Source organism: Castor canadensis, chromosome 4, assembly GCF_047511655.1.
Source record: "Castor canadensis chromosome 4, mCasCan1.hap1v2, whole genome shotgun sequence".
Classification (NCBI taxonomy): Eukaryota; Metazoa; Chordata; class Mammalia; order Rodentia; family Castoridae; genus Castor; species Castor canadensis.
Window position 1 is genome coordinate 12,237,881 of NC_133389.1, and position 17,525 is coordinate 12,255,405.

Here is a 17,525-nt window from a genome sequence, read left to right on the forward strand (position 1 = left end):
CATATGTACTAAAATACATACAATGTGCATATGAGCATTGATCATTCTTTTTCCAATGGTTTTCTTATCAGAGACTAAAATTAGTTCAACATCAGAATATTTAAATCTAGGTGTCTTCGAGAGAGATTAGTTTGCTAATTACTATGAATTATTTTACTAACTCTCTGTCTGCACAATTGTAACATACAAAATGTGACCAGAAAACATAAGCAGCTTGAACGGCAATACAGACTTATGCTATAGTCTTTTCATTAATTTTATAAATATTAGCAAATAATGAATTTATACTCTTTTTTACAGCTTGGTGATTTTAGATTTTCTAACATTTGTTAAATTCAATTACAGAATTATTACAGTTCAAACTGATTTTATAATCTCATGACAATCTTCTCCATTCTCACTCTTTTCCATGCTAATATAATTTTAAATCTTACAAACTTACGGCTCTCCATTGCAAGAACTGTGATGTTATGAACAGCATTTGTCTCTCGATCCAAAGATTTGGCCGTTGTAATAACTCCACTGTTGGCATCAATATTGAAATATCTCTCCAAGTCTGTATTTCTATCTATTGAATACCTAATTGAAAATTTAAAGAAAAAGTTTATCTTTCACTTTCAGTTATACTTGGCTAAAATTATTTCATTAATTGCATAACCAATCACCAATTCTTGACACCATGATCTGTCAAGTTAGTGACATAAACACATGCCTTGTTTAAAACTTCTTCAGCAAAGCTGTGGGTTCATAACCTATGTATCAGCAATATTTTCACTTTTCCGTCAGACATTTCAAAATGAACACCAGAATGTAGTTATGTTCAAAGTGGTTTTGAATGTGCCATTATAGCTTCAAATTCACTATTACTGCTCCTGAACAATACTTCCACTAGATAACTAGCCCTCATCGTAGCTACAGGTCCTTCTACAACCAAGCATAAGTAGACATCTTGATATTTGCATATACTTATTATCATATTTGCTTTGATAACACCAATCTGGTATAAATCCTTTTTATTCTGGATCTCTCCTTGAGGAAGCTTGGCCAGGGTCCCAAAGAAGTGTTACAAAGTAAATCCCCTAAAGTCGCATGACTATTTTTGCATGTAAAAGCTCTTTCTCAAAATATCTGCAGCACATATATTAGGGAAAAATTTCTGTCTTGCTTGTATTTTATTCCATGTTACCGTTTTTCTATACACACAAGTCACCATCTTAATATTCACCTTACAGTCTTTCTAGATTGGTAAGCAGTCTCATTTAAAAACAAATGAACAAACTAAAGGACAATTAAAAAATAAACACACATGCACTTTAGGCATGATGTTTAGTAACTGATTCGACCACACCCAGAAACATAGAACATATCGGTCTGTAACATTTGGTGTCCTGACTCCAGTGATCTGCAAATTCATCTCAATTCAGACATAAATTCTTAGGAACATGTCCTCAGCTTTTTGGCATTCATACATGCAATGATTTTGAAAAACTTTACTTCAAGCATGTTACTTTGTTCTCTTTCCATTCCAGCAATTCTCCATCCTGGTGAAGATTTACAATCCACTGATACCACCAACATCTTTTCAATATCAGGGTAAGTTCCTATATTTCCCATTTCTTCCTTACCAACTTATATATAATAGTCCTTGTAACTATCACTCCTATGTATATGCCTACTGCAGCACAACAACTCTGGTTTAAAACAGTAATAGGCATTCAATATCTCTTGTTTTTTGAGTCAGGAATTTGGGAGTGTATCAGTAGAGTGGTTTTGGTTTCTGATCTCCCAGGAAGATAGAAATAAATGTTGTCTTGGCTATAGTCATTTGATGACTTGATTTGGGCTTCATCTCCAAAATGTCTTATGTTCATAAATAGCATGTGAATTCCACAGATGATAAGTTGTTGCTGGCAAGCTGGCTTCTCATCATTATACTTAGTGTCCTTGTGGTAAGAGAACTGGCTTCCAGAGCAAGCAACCCAAAAATAATACAGGAGTCTGGAAGGTGCAGCACTTTCGTAACACACTGCTGATTCCATCATATTTTGTTAGCCACATAGGCCATCTATTAGACTTTTTATTAGAGTACTTTACATAGAAAGACAATACGCTGGACAGTGGCTTTGATATACATTCTCAAAAAATAAGTGATAAATGTAAGGTCCGTGATTTTTACACTGTTCCTAGCATTTCTGAAATTATTGGGAATATAAAAAGGATGCAAAGTATAGTTCTACTAAAATGTCTCTTCCCAATGTTCTTGATGGTTTAAAGTTAGGATGGCTAGAGTAATGGATTTATATATCCCTCCAAATAATTCTGAAGAGAGTTATGTACAATTTCGTGAACACAACATACACAGAAATCATGAAATTACCAGTGAAATCAGGAAGCAGAACAGCTCTGTCACCTTGTGCTATCTCTTTGTAGCTAAAACTCTCTCACCAGCAAGTCCTGGAAAGCACTGATCTGGGCTACATCACTATAATTTGATATTTCTGAGAATATCACCTAAAGGGAATCATATAGAATATAATCTATTAACATTGACTTCTTCCAGTCAGTGTAAAGATAGATTCATACAACTTTTGTGCCCACCCTTATTTACTTATGTATTTACATATTTTTTTATTTAAGGGCCCTTCCATTTTTAGTGTTGGGTTGGATTCTACCAAGTGGATATATGGCAGCATATTTATACAGTCATATATTAACTTATATTTGGGTTAATGCCCAATGTGACAGACAGAGCTGCTGCAAGCATTTATGGACAAATTTTGTTTCATCAAGTTTTCTTTTCTCTAGGGGGTGAGATCACTGTGTCATGAGGTAAATGCACATTTATAGGAAATAAAATTGGGAGATAACTGTCCCATTCTACATTCCCACCTGAAATAGATCAGAGTTCTAGTCATTCTATTCACCAGGTTTTCCTTTTAAATTTGTTTGTATTTCCTAATGATAAGCTACATTGACCATGTTTTTATTTGACTACTTGCCATATGCACATCATTTTTAGTGAAATATTCATTTAAGTAGGTTGCCCATTTTTAATTGGGTTATTGTTTCCACCATATAAAGTTGGATTCTATTCACCTGAGCATTTGCCGATTTTCCTCAAGAGTAGAAACCATCTATCTGAAGATATCAAGAGTCTACTGCATTTTCATAGTTTTTAACCATGAGGAAGGTTATGTATACAAATATATACACATGCATATATGCACGTGTGTTATCTTTTAAGGACTGCCCTATTTGTGTCATTTTTAAGATCTTCTTGGCTAACTCTAAGTAATGAATATTTCTCCTGTATTCTCAATATTTAATGTTTATTGTTTTGCATGGCATATTTGGATATATGATTTATTTTGACTTGTTTTGTATAAAACATAAGGTTTAGGCCAGGGTTCCTTTATGTATATGCTTGCCCAATTATTACACCACTTCCTGGAAAGCATATCCTCTTCCTTCTTTGGCAAATTGTCCTTCAGTCTTTGTGAAAAATCCCCTGACCATGTGCATGTAAACCTATTTCTAGTGTTCCATTCATTGATTGTGTATAAGTCACTTTGCCATTGCAGATCATGTTGATCTCTGCAATATGATAAACCCTGAAATTTGACAGATCGTTTTTCCAACCTTTATGTTTCCTTTTCACAATTATTTGAATATTCTGAATACTTTGAATTTTCAAATATATTTTAGAGTCAGCTTATCTACATCTATAAGAAATAACTGCTGGGATTTTTTTGAGTTTTTATTAGACCTATGGATTAATTTGAGAATAAGTGAAAATTTTACTCTATTGAATTTTCCAAATGATGAGCACCTTATATCCATATGATAGGCTTTCTTTCACCAATGATTTGTATTTTTCACCAGGTCTGATAACAGTTTAGCTAGATTTATACCTATGTATTTTATTTTTAGGAGTTATTGTAAACTATAGAGTGTTTATTTTTTTAGCAGCTGGAATTGAAGCCAGAGTCTCACACATGCTAGGCAAACATTCTAACATTAGGTTCTAATTGTTCCAGGCTGTCATATAAAAATACATTTGATTTTTATCTGTTACTTTGTATATCCTGCAAGCTTGGCAAATCATTTACTAGTCTAGGAGGATTTTTTTTTTATTTCCTTGGGATTTTCTATACAAACAACAATCAAATAAGAATCCCTTCTTCTTTTTTTTATTGGCATGTATTAATTGTACAAAGAGGTTTCACTGTAAATTTCCAACATATAATTTAGCTTAATCAAATTTCTCCATTTATATCACTCTTTCTTAATCTCCATTCCTCCTCTCCTCTCCTTTTTAACAATATTTAGTGGGCTTCATTATGTTATTTTCATACACAAATACAATGTACTTATATAATATTCAACTTTTACTTCTTCCTTTCTGGTGTGTATGATTTTATTTCTTTTTCTTGTTTTACTGCACTGGCAAGGACTTTCGATATGATGAAAATTGTAAGTGCTGAGAGGGCAATCTTTTCACATTTTGAACTACAGGGAAAAGCATTGATTTGTTCACAACTGATTATATATAATATTAGGTTTAATTTTTTATTATTATTGTGTTGGGTGATGGTACACTGTAGCATTTACAAAGATTCTTACAATGTATCAAATATATCATATTGAACTCACCCCCTCCACTGCTCTCTTTCATCCCCCATCCCCAATTCCTGGAACAGTTTCAACCGGTATCATTTTTACATTTACATACATGTATATACATTATTTGCACCAAATTCATCCAACTACCCCTTTGCCTGCCACCTCCCCCCTCCCACCGGTGCCAAGCCCCCCACCTCTTGGACAGAACCTGTTCTATCCTCCTGTTCTCCAATTTTGTAGAAGAAAAAAAACCTAGAAAAAGAAACATGGAATTTTTGCTAGTTTGAGATAAAAGATAGCTATGAGGGAGACTCCTTGTGTTGTTTCCATGCATATGTGTATTATAACCCGAATTGGTTCATCTCTGCAAAGCTCTTCACTCCTCCCTGTCCCCTTTCCATAGTGGCCCTGGCCAGTTTAAGATTTCTATATTGAATTGCCTGATCTCATCTGATCTCAACTTTAATTTTTTAATTTCCTTTATTAGGACAAAGACATTCTAGTCTATTTCTAGTTTGCTAACAATATTTTTAAAAATCAGGAATGGATGTTAAGTTTAGCCAACATGAATTGATATGATTATGTGAATTTTCTCCTTTAGTCTATTAATACAGTGTTTTATACTGAGGGGCCTTTTAATATTTCTCAAGTCTTACTCCTTAAACCTTCCATTGACTTGAGGGATTATTCTTTTGTACATTGTTTGATTTAATTTTCTAATGTTTTATTGAAAATATTTGCATGAGCACTCATCGATACTTACCTGACTTTGTTAGTGAGTCTAATACTGCTGGAGTCAGTAAAAAAGGTGGGGCGTAGTTCCTCTTCTATTTTCTAGAATACTTTGTAGAATTCATTCTAATTCTTCTTTGAATGCCAAGCAGAATTTTCTAATGAAATCTCACCTTGGCTACATTTTTTCAGAAAGTTTCAAACAATTTATTTAATAGTCATGGGACTATTCATAATATGTCATGTTGGATGATTCGCAGTAATAATAACAGATTATTTTATGGATTCCTGTATTATTTTATTAATAATAAAATGCTTTGATTTCTGCTATTCAATATTATTGTTTCATTCTTTTACTTTGTTTTGGATTTATTTTGCTAATATTTTTGTATTTTCTAGTCTAGGCTAAGGAATAATAAAGAGAAAATAATGGCAAACTGACTACAAGTTTGGAGATACTTTGAATAGTGGTCTTCTTCCCCAAACTGCCTATTGCTATTTGCCTTTCGGAGTCTTGAATAGCTGTTTCCTATGCAGATTTTAGGTGCATCCAATGTGAGAGACAGGGAGACAGGGTGAATATGTTTCCCTAGAATAGGATTATTTGTGGGTGTGTATGTATAAATACCTATAAATATAAACACAGGTACATATACTGCATATGCATATACATACATGCAGTCAATATACACAAATATATGCGTTTATGTATATTGTATCCAATAGCAATGGATCAATTGATATAATGTTTGATAAGATGATTAGAACTTAATACTTATGTAACCCTTCATAATTTAAACCAATAAAGTAAACTTCAATATTTCATTTTCTTAAATCTCTAAATTTACCCCAACAGTATCTGCATATTCCTGAAAAAAATATGCTTCTAGATTTTTCAAAGCAAAAAGGCCTTGAACTGAACGTTTATCTGTTTAAATGAGTTGGTGCAATTCTCCAGAGAGCAAAAGCCAATGAATAAAACATTTGCCTTTATTACCAATAATCTCAAAGATCTCAGCATTAGAATAAAGGACATTTAGGTGAGAATTCATTAATATGATAAATTTCTTGAGTCACTATTCACTTAATAGAAAAAACACCAACCATTTTGGAATTTAAAAATAAGCTAGGTCTCTCTGAGTTTTGAAGAAGCATGGGAAACCAAAGTTTCTATCATTCAACTATGTATCATTTCTAAATCATAAACTCTCCACCTTCCACTTATAAATTTCATGTATTTGTATAAAACTATATCTTGTCTTAGATCTCAGTGTTGAATATAGTCACATATGTGTGTACTTGTATGATGTATATGTATATTTGGTCATTTATGACATTATGGTTTCCTTATCTCATGTCTTTCTTATCTAATGTCATTCATATATCAGTCAATTATTTTTCAGCACGTGCAAATGACATTTTATGTTCATGTACTTATTATGTAAACAAATGACTGTCAAAAATAATAAGCTAAATGTTAAATGTTTAGGAGGAATACAGTAAGTTGCTATGGTGGAAAACAGTGGAAGAAGTTAGGAGAGATCTGAGGAAGGAATGTGGCATTAACTTGAGAAGAAATGGAACATCTGACAAGGGGAAGGAGCCGAAGGAGTCCAAACAGCCCTGGCGGGACTTGGGAGCACCCAGTATTAAAAGGATTACCGATTTTCTTACCAGACCCTCTGGATGTGGCAAAAATTGGAGTTAAGGTATGAATGAATGGCTAATATATGACAATGCTTGGAATATCCCTGCCTTAGAACCTAGAAGTGCGGACTGGACCAAAAAGGAAGAAATGTCCCAGAAAGCTTTGAGGTGAACACTGTTTGCAGTTCTGGATCCACTGGCCTAGAGACTGAAAAAAGCAGGTGCCTGGCTGATTGGATATTGAATTGGAAGTGAATAGGTGCTTTCCTAGTCAGGAACTGAAATTATCTTTGTAAAGTTTCTGGTACTATTTGTTAATTGTATGTGGAGTCACAATTATTCCTTTAGCTTCTGCAGATTGCCAGGCTAAAGCACCCACTGTCTATTAGCATACATGGGCATGACCAATTAGATAGTTCACTTTCATAATTTTGGTAGCAATACAGTTAAGGTTACCTATCCACTTACTATATAGAAGGCTCTATATGTTAATATCCACCTTCAAACCCGTTCCTGAGACTTTTTAACTGTTCTACAAGCCTGCACCGACCTCAATTCAAGCTCAATATACCCCAAAGCAGATTTAGTAGCATTTCCCCCTAAATTATCTTCCCTCCTAACCTCTCTTATTATTAGAATACACTGAATATTTAAAATATGGTTTACCTTTTCTCCCCTTATTCTCAACAAACGTATCAGATCATACATAGACTCCTATTTGTATGTCTAATATCCTATTTGTTTATATTCTTGTTAAGAGAACATTAATTTTGTTAGAGGCATTTTTGTGTGCAGCTGAAAAATTATATTTGCTAGCTTCCTGTGTAGATGTGGTATCCTTACAGCTAAGTTTTAGAAATTAAGATGTAAAATACTTTGTTTGGTGAGTCTTAGTGAAAAATAAGAATGGGAAATTCTTATTTTACTTGCTCTTTGATCTTTGCTCCTTCCTGTTTTTTTCACCCAGGACATAAACAAAATTGCAAAATATACAGAAACTACCCTGCAAATATCATTTGAAAAGTGTTCGATGTTTAAAAGTCAAGATCTTTAATGGCATAGATTCTTACTTCACAGCAAGTCATTCAAGTTAAGCTTTGTTGGTAATAGCTGAGCAAAATTTTTAACTAATAGAAGCAGGTATTATTATTTTCGTATTTCAGCACTGGACTCTAAAGACTCACCACTGATGGTAGAACCACAATTCATGCTCATGTTTGTCCAAGTCATCTTTCCAGTATGCCTCAATGGTCATAAAAGAGTTCTTATTCTTTGACACTTTAAACTCCATGATTCAGTATATTTGTACTGCCCTCCAACTCTGCTATCTAAACTCCTAACCAGTCAAACTGTTATATTAGTTGACTAATGGAATATCACACAAATTCCAGTTCTTATTCCTTTCCTCATGTTGGTCAGTTTGTGTTCCTGTGTTTCCTCTTTCTCAATTATTTTAGTCCTGTTTTTTCTTGAAGTCAAATCCCTGCCATTAAACCAGCAAGTCTTTCCAATTACATGAGATGTCATGCCTTTTCCAGAAATCCTGTAGTACATGTGATCCACGGACTTCACCAATGCTCCTTCATCACAAGGAACAACAGATCTAGAACTAAAGGAAAATTTGTCCTGACATGAACCCTCTCTACCTACTGGGGCTTTCTATTCATTTGTGCTTTGTGTATCTTCATCTGCAAAATGCGTAAGCTCTATAAAGATTTTTTATTCCCAGATTTATTGTCAATTTTTTAAATGAGTTTTTGTGCAAGAGCTTTTCTACAGCTGAATACCAAGAAGGCTGGAAAACATCTTATGCATGTTTGTATCTTAAGTGCTCTACACATCTGTTACAAAATGAATTCTGAACAAATGCCTTTCATTATCACTGATGCTATTTGATAAGCTATGGAGAACAATTAAAATGTTCTACTTCATAGCCATTAATTGCTCTGACACCATTTCATAAATAAAATGTGCAGGTGAGAGGGCTGGATGAACACAGATGTATCATCAGTATGCCAAAATTGCCAAAGGATATCATAATAAATAAACATGGCCAAATATGAACACTAGAAATAACTGAATCATTTGAACTGGAATTTTAGTCTGTTTGAAAGTTGGTGTATATGTGTGTATGCATTAGGATATAATGCTGTTTTGTATAGGTTTGCTACAGACTTCATTGATATCTTGGAAAATTTTGTTAACTCTGTGAAGACAGGCATGTTTATTTTAAAGCAGAAATAATAATGCTTTCCTTATACTGACTTAAAGAGATGTAAATTACTTCAAAATCAACTGCTGAATTCTGTACCTTGTACCCCTCCCCTGCTTCTGATAAGAGCAACTAAATTTTCCATTGGAGATCGAAACCATCTTAGTCACATACAATCTCAACAGGACAATCGTGCTACACAGACCATTCTGAGTGACAGATGGCACCTGTATCACAATATACCACAGGCCTTGTCAAAAATTTGAATCTTAAACTGAAGGCCACAGAAAAATGCTTGGAGTAGATTCATCTTAGTCACTCCTTCTTAAAGACATAGCTCATTCTTGCTTCTCATATTCAGAGAGGACCTTACTGTCTCTTTTCTGAAGATTGTTTTTTCAACTTTCCTTTTGATTTTGTGAGCTTTGTCCAAATTATTTTATTTTTTTCCTTGGTTTCCACTCTTTTTTTTGTCCAAATTATTTTAATAAATTCCTTTTTTTTTCAGCTAATCATGGCCAATTTCTTGTTGACTGCAATTACAGAGTGCTATTAGTACATAGAAGATAAAGAAGTATGAGCTAATCAACCTTTTCAACCTCATGTAAAGTTCCTTCCTGGTTTATGTAGAAAAAAAAAAAAACCTGTAGAAATTTGTGTTCTTTTGTTAATCTCTTTCAATGGATATTTAAGGAGTGGAAAATACTATAAGGACAAATTAAGACACATGTAATTTTTAATAAATTCATTTTATCTGCAGTTTTTCAAAAAACTAACTCAGAAGGTCTTTGCTGAAAGCACAGCTCTATTTCTAAGACATAATGTACAACTGAAATGGCTCAAATAAATTAAGCATTTCCTACTTGACACATTTAAAAAATTACCTCTGCATAGTAACTACACTAAGCTCACAAAAAATATATATTTTTTTGTTTTCACTTTCTTTTTACACTTTAGTAGTAATTAAGTAAAAACAAGCAACATTTTGAAATTGAACACAGCTCATATTCTTACAGAATTGATTTCTGTAACTATTTCAAATTAACCAGCTTTATTGTTAACACTACTTTCTGCATGTTACTAGTTCACAAGCTATCTTTAAAAATCAGATATTCATAAATTATTTAAGATAATGCATACAAATATATGCATGCATAGAAGACACTTAAAAGTACACACTGAATTATTCAAATATCCCAAATGTGTTCATGCTAGCCTCACTAGATAATGGCATTTCTGATACTGCTTTATGACTTTTTTATCTGAAGACATAAAATAGCTGGAATGTGAAAAGAATCTACAGGTAAATATTATGAAAGTACCTTTGAATATAAATGCTGTATATTTAAATTGATGGAAATCCTGAAAATGATACCTATTCCTTTTTCCTTCAGCCATTTTCACATCTGATTTTATTTGTAATAATACATTTCAACTCATGGGTCATTTTTAGCACTGGACCTTTGGGTTTGTTCTGTAACCTACAGAAATGAATCTGCTGGTTTCAGAATTTAATACTAGACTCTTATGATATAATTAAATAAGACATAAACATACTTTGCTTTTTTTTTTCTTGGCTTGTCCAAATCCTGCCATTCCTCAAAGCTCTGCTTATACCATTACTCCTACAAATGTAGTCTCAAGTCCAGTGAACTCAGAGTAGTTAGGATTTATCTCACAATTTGCCACATTACAGCAATGACACTTTTTTTCCCTCATATTATTTAACTTTTATGGACTCTTGCTATTTCATACAGATTGTAAGTTCCTAGAAGTTGGAGGAAATGTTTTATTCATCTTTGTTTCCTATCAGCATTTTTCCCCATGTCTTGCTCAGAGCAGGTCCTTAATAAATGTACATTGAGTCATTGATCAGTCTGCCACTGCTGTCATGAAGAATGAGTCTGAGTCCTGCACACAGAAGTGAAGTTTCTACCACTTAAAGAGATGATCAGAACCAACAAACCACAGTCTGTCCCTCCATGTTTAGCAGATATAGCCTGATATCTAGTACTGACAAACAAAATTTACATAAAATGTTAGACAACTACTTAAAATGACAGACAACTATTTAAAACTACATGCTTGCTTTCAATTACCTGCTTTTGCTTTTTTTAAAAAAAACTATTTTTGCAAGTAATTTTAAGTGTCAAGTAATTATTGCTTTTGGATTTGACTGCAGTTTTAGTTTCCAAATGGGAAAAAAAGCATAACATTTTCCAACGGTGCTGGGTTCTAGCCTATCACTGGGCTCCAAGTTCATTTAATCTTTTCACCTCTGACTGTTCTACTTGTAAACAGTTAAAATGTCAAATGATGATTGCACTGGTGCCCCAGTATTCTTTTCAGGAAAGGAAAGTACACAGAAGAGTTACATGTAGCCTTTTGTTGCTGTTTAAGTAAAGTTGGTAGACTTTCAAAATGCTGTACAAAGCAAGGATCATGGACACAGAGAGTCTCAATTTTGCCTTGCTGGAGGCAAGAAAATACATTTCTTTCTAGAATTCAAATCTTTTTTACCAATCAACTGTAAACATTGCAAACATTAGTGGCATATGTTAGATTTTAGTAACACACAGGAAAGAATGTCAATAAATTAAAGCTAATTATCCAATTTACCACACTGTTTTATAATTCTAACACTGTTGGCCTAATTTTAGACAATGACAATGAAACTGTTCCTAAAGGTGCAGAAGCACAAAGTGCACAGTTGTTGGCAATCTTCACGTTCCATGTCTTGAGATTCATAACCCTGAGTACCTAAGAAGACTGTGCTGTTTACTCACCCCACCTATGAAGGAAGGTTTAAATTCTGAAAGTTACTTGACCACTCAGTACAAATACATAATAACTTACATCAAACAACTATGTAATATTGTCTATGAGTCAGAACATGTGTAAGTATAAAACCATCTTCAGTATAAATGGCCAATGTGGTTGCATATAAAATATCTCCTTTCATTGACTTTATTGACCTTGAACTAAAATGGCATGAAACATTGTAATACTCAGTAATAAAAGCAGTGAATAATTATAACACTTACTAATATTTGCCATAATTCACAATATAAAAGCATCATTTACGTTCCCTTTCTTATTTATTCATCAAAAAAGCAGAGCTAAAGCAATCATTAATTGTTGTCCATTTTTGCTAGCCCACAGAAAAGAACACAGGAAGTTAACTGACATTTCGTAGGTCACTCAACCCACAGCAGTGTGGGAAGAGCACCAGTCTTCCAGAGCCTGCACAAGAAAAGTACATACTCACCAAACTACAAAGTGAGGGCACAGGGCTATTAAAAGGATATCATAAATAGATAGGACAAGGGAAATATGTGAGACAAATCCAGAAAAAAAACAACTTATGAATGATAAATTTGTTCTTATGAAAATAGTGAGAAATAAATATTTCAACTATGGAATTAAACGTCAGTCAAGATGCAAATTGTATAAAAGCCAAAGAAATATTCACACATACAAAAATGTTTTAATTTGCTTTGAGACAAAATCCATCTCTGTATTTGTGAGATAACGATGTAAGTTAGTACTAACTTGAACTGTCAGGTCACTTTCAGGATTTAAGAAAATAAAACCAAGGTAAAATATAGTGATGGTACTCATTCACTAATAAAAACTACAGACAATTTGGTATCTAAACCAGCAGAGTTGTCTTAGGCATTTTTTATATCTGTGTTTCAGATGACAGACCTGGAGTTCATGTCACCTTTTCCTAATAAAAGTAGCTATCCACTGAGGCTGATTCTTCCTTCATTTTCCTAGAATTATTATATAATACCACAGCTATTTTTTCCAAACAAATATAATAAAAATTAAAATTGTTCTTGGAAAAGCGTCAACAAGATGATCACATAAGGAAACAAGTAAAGGAAAAATAAGAACAAGATAAGAAATATTAATGCAATCAAAATATTCTCAAATCTACAAATTGAATTTTAATGCTAAATAGTGATATATATTAGTGTATGCTTTTGTATTTTTCCATACCCGATTTAAGGAGAAGTCTTAAGTAGTCAATTGATACCCACAATTTTGCTATTGTTGATTGTTCATGAGGGCAAGAGACTTATGTATTCTACCAGAACATGGAACACTAAAACAAAACCCAAACAAATTTGTCCAAGTTAATATGACTTGCTGGGTTGGGTGGAGCTTATGTTAGGGAGGTGTTTTGGACAACAGGAGCTATTACAGGGATATTGTAGAGAAAAAGAAGAGGATTATTTTGTCTGGTACATTTGGACTCACAATTATTTTAGTTTATCGACTTCTTTTTTATACAATGATAATCACCACATAAAGACAATAGCATTCATATCCTCATTTTTTTAGTGCAGCTAGGGTAATAAGTATGACTTCATCACAACTCTACTATGCTCTACCAATGTGAGGGAAAAGAGAAGAAAAAGAGGAAAATAACTGATGACTTACATATAAATACTTTTCATGACACTTTTAGTGAAGTAAGTCATGACTTACATATAAATACTTTTCATGACACTTTTAGTGAAGTAAGTCTGCATTTAGCTCAAAAACACTAAATCTAAAAATCAGAGCTTAGTGTATAAATTGAACATATCTGAAATATGCAATCTAATTTTTAAATTTATATTGTCCATTGTTAACTTGTACTTGAAAATTGCACTTTCACATTGAAAAGTGAAACTCAAATTAAGTAACACAATGCCCACAATCTTTTAAGTATATTTTATTTATAATATTCTCCCCAAAATTTAAGAATGATTTGTCCCATGCACACAAACACAAGCACATGATTATACTCAAACATCAAGATAGATCTCAGATTGTAAACTGAAGGTAAAAAATGCAACACTCAATGTTGGGATATTTTGAAATACTTGCACATCATAATTATCTTAGACTCAAAGAGATAATTAAGCTGTAGCAATGTGTCTGATCTAGATATAAGACTTCCCAGAGGGAATTTTAAATAGTCTTTATACTTAAATGAGGTATTGTTTTAATTTTATAAGTAGAAACAATAAACAACACATACTATCGAAACAGACTAATATGAAGAGTGATTTGTTAAAAAATTTAATCCCTAATTTAAAAAGTTTATGCAATTACTTTTTTAACTTGTGCATTTACCCTACAACTAAGACATGTGTCACTTCATGTCTGGAACTAGCTTGTTTTGTAGAGGTTCAAGGTAATTCATTGAAAAGAAACATCAGGGATGGTTTGTGGTTACAGTGGATGCCTAAAAATACTGTTATTGTAATGGCTTTGGGTAACTGAGTGACTTTTTTGAAATAATGTTGTATTGTTCTGCTTCTTTTTCACTTTGCTACTATGACTCCATACTGAAATAATGAAGGTTTTTATTTGCTATGAACAAAGAAGCATCATAATGCAGAAGCATGAGTTATGAATGCAGATATATTGATGTAAAATGGTAGAAAAGGAAAACAACAGCTTTTACCTCACAGGGCTGTTGGAAGAATCTGGGTCATGAGCTGCCACTGTGCCAATGATATTCCCAACTTGGGTGGCTTCTGACACCTCCATAGGGTACAGGGGTGAAGAAAACACGGGGGGCTCATCCACATCCTCCACAATTACCTTCACAGTTGTGGTGTCACTGAATGGCCCCAAGCTCAGAAAGCGAGGGTCAGCATCTTTATTTGCAGCTTCTATGCGTAGCGTGTAACTTGTTTTGGCTTCAAAATCCAGTTCCTGTAAAGAAAGTTATTAGGGAAATTAAATTACCAATTAGATAGTCAGCAAAGCAGAGCCTTTTCATTTATGAACGTCAATAAACATGGAAAGGACTTTGCCATGAAAATCCACTGTCAGCATTCAAAAATAATAAGCAATTATGCCAATCAGAATCCTTGCTGCTTTTCTGGTGCATAGACAGTGGCAAGTGCTTTTGAGCTAACTTAATCCACTCTGCTGCCATACAGTGTGTTGACAGATGCAAGTCTTCAGAACATTCATTGAAACTCATCTGATCAGGTTCAAACTTATTTTCCAACAACACATCAAGGTAAAATTCTTCAACCATGTAATTCACCTGCAAAACTTAGAGGTGCACATTAAAAAGGAAGAAAAATGTAGCTTTCCATTCAATTTTTCATTTAAAAGGTCAGTGATGTGGGAGAATACCTTGGGATGCTGAGCTGTCAGCTGTTTAAAATGCAGGGTCAGTGGATGAAGCAGGTGGAGGGGAGGAAGGATACAGTATATCTAGACTGAAAACACAATTATTATTCTCCATGGAGCACCATCCTTTCTATCTTTATTACTTCCCCATCAATAAACACATTCTTTCTATACTTATGTTAGATAGATGATACATATACCAGACCCTTTATTATGTATCTAATTTTCCAAGAGGATTAACAATGCCAAAAAGTTCATCAAACATAGTGACTGGATCAAACCCTAAGGGAGCTCACAATGACTTAAGGCTATTAAATGTTTCTGCTCAATACCATCTGTGAAAAAGATAAGAATTATATACACAACACGTAGAAGATGTTTGCAACAGTAATGTGCTTCTCTTTCTCCAATAGATGCAGAACGTAACAGCATTCTTTATGACTTTCAGTCTTCTATCTCACTGAAAGTTGCCCAGAATGCTCTAGATTTAATGTAAGGACAAAGTAATTAAAATCAATAATTATGTGTATTTATAATGTGTATATGTGTGTTGTGCTATTATGTTATTTTATGCAAAATGTACCCATTATATAACTTATATATGCACATAAAGAAATATATATCCTCTTTTTTATTTATGTAACTATATTTTAAAACTTTTTTTGAATGATATCAGACTCTTTTTAGGATGAGTTGGAATTTGTACCTATGTATGTACACATCTGTGTCTATGTATAGAGTGGGTGAATTTGCATTGCATTTTTCAGCCTTACCTCTTAGATCACTTTTATCCATGCATTTTTGTTTTACTTACGAGTGAATAAAGAGATTTCATGTCTCATCTCTGGTTAATACTGGGGGGAAATACATAAATCAATGCACAGTATAGGTTTACAATATCAAGAGCAGAGAGTACATGCTGTCTCATCCAATAGATCTGAAACCCAGATTGCTTTGTTCATTGCTATTATTCACAGCACTTATGTTTCTTTTGGTACAGAGAAGAGACTCAACAAATTCTTGTTGAATTAGAGCAAAAATAAATAGAATACAAATAATTTTAGCTAATAAGTTTTAAAATTTAACTCTACTTCTGACCCAGAATTCTGAGTCATAGGCACACACACACACACACACACACACACACACAAAAGCAACTTCATAAAATTGCTCAAGTAAAAAGTTTGAAATCTTATCTGAGGTTTCCTATAAAAAACTGGGACAGATGATAAACATTATCATAAACAGCACCTTATTAACAAATTCAGTGATGTTTTATGAGCCAACTTTGTTTATAATGGTAGACCACAGGGAGCAGCCCAGTGGTTTCCAAGCAAAGGGAAGAATCAGAGGTATCTGTGGGGACTTTCTAACACACCTGGCCCCTTCCTACAGGACTTGACCAAGCAGACCCCAGTTGAGGCACAAGCATATGTATTTTTAAAGGACCCCTCAGGTAATTTTGGTGAAAACACTCTTTTAAGAAACTTAACCTAGCCCTTGAAACTTTCCTGAGTCTATATATAAAATTCAACATTTATATTGCAAAATGCTAATAGTAAGGTAAACTATTTTTATTAACCTAAAAACATTTACTGAGAAACATAAGCATACATGTAAACAGTTTGGATAGTAGCCTCAGCTTAATCTTATATTCCTTATAAATATGAGTAATTATAAGAGAAAATTTATATACTAATATTATGTGCCTATATTTAATGTGTCCAAAAATGTCCTATTTACCAACTGCTTTCAAATCATTGTAAACCCCCAAAGATCTTTAAGATACATGTTTAGGTTTTCCACATTATCAAAAGGAATATTAAGTTTTTCAGCATTAGAATAAAAGTTTGCCTCACTTATGAAAGAATACTTTAAAATTTATTACAGAAGTGAATGCAATTATTGTGCAGCAACTTTTTTAAAAACATGTCTGGAAGGCAGCAACATGAAGTATAGACATCTGGATGCTAAAAAGTCATGTAGAAACATAGAATCAGATGTGATGATTGGTTGCCTACAAGCTATTATGAAAATAGAGCAATAAAAGAATTCATATGAAAGGTTATGAATCTAGATTGTACACAAAAGACTTATGTAAAAGTATCTTCAAAGCATATGACAATAAGCTAGAGATCTAGTTTTCAAAACAGTGTTGTGAAGG

General features: G+C 33.2%; 1 protein-coding gene across 1 annotated transcript in view; it reads right to left on the bottom strand.

Moving 5' to 3' along the window:
* The window catches only part of Cdh7 (cadherin 7), a 126,549-nt gene that overhangs the window by 26,134 nt on the left and 82,890 nt on the right, over positions 1-17,525 (bottom strand). Inside the window, exons 7-8 of the mRNA XM_074069667.1 lie at positions 14,679-14,932; positions 443-579 (exon numbers count right to left, since the gene is read on the bottom strand). Coding sequence (XP_073925768.1) covers positions 443-579; positions 14,679-14,932 — 391 coding nt within the window. The remainder of the gene's footprint in view (positions 1-442; positions 580-14,678; positions 14,933-17,525) is intronic.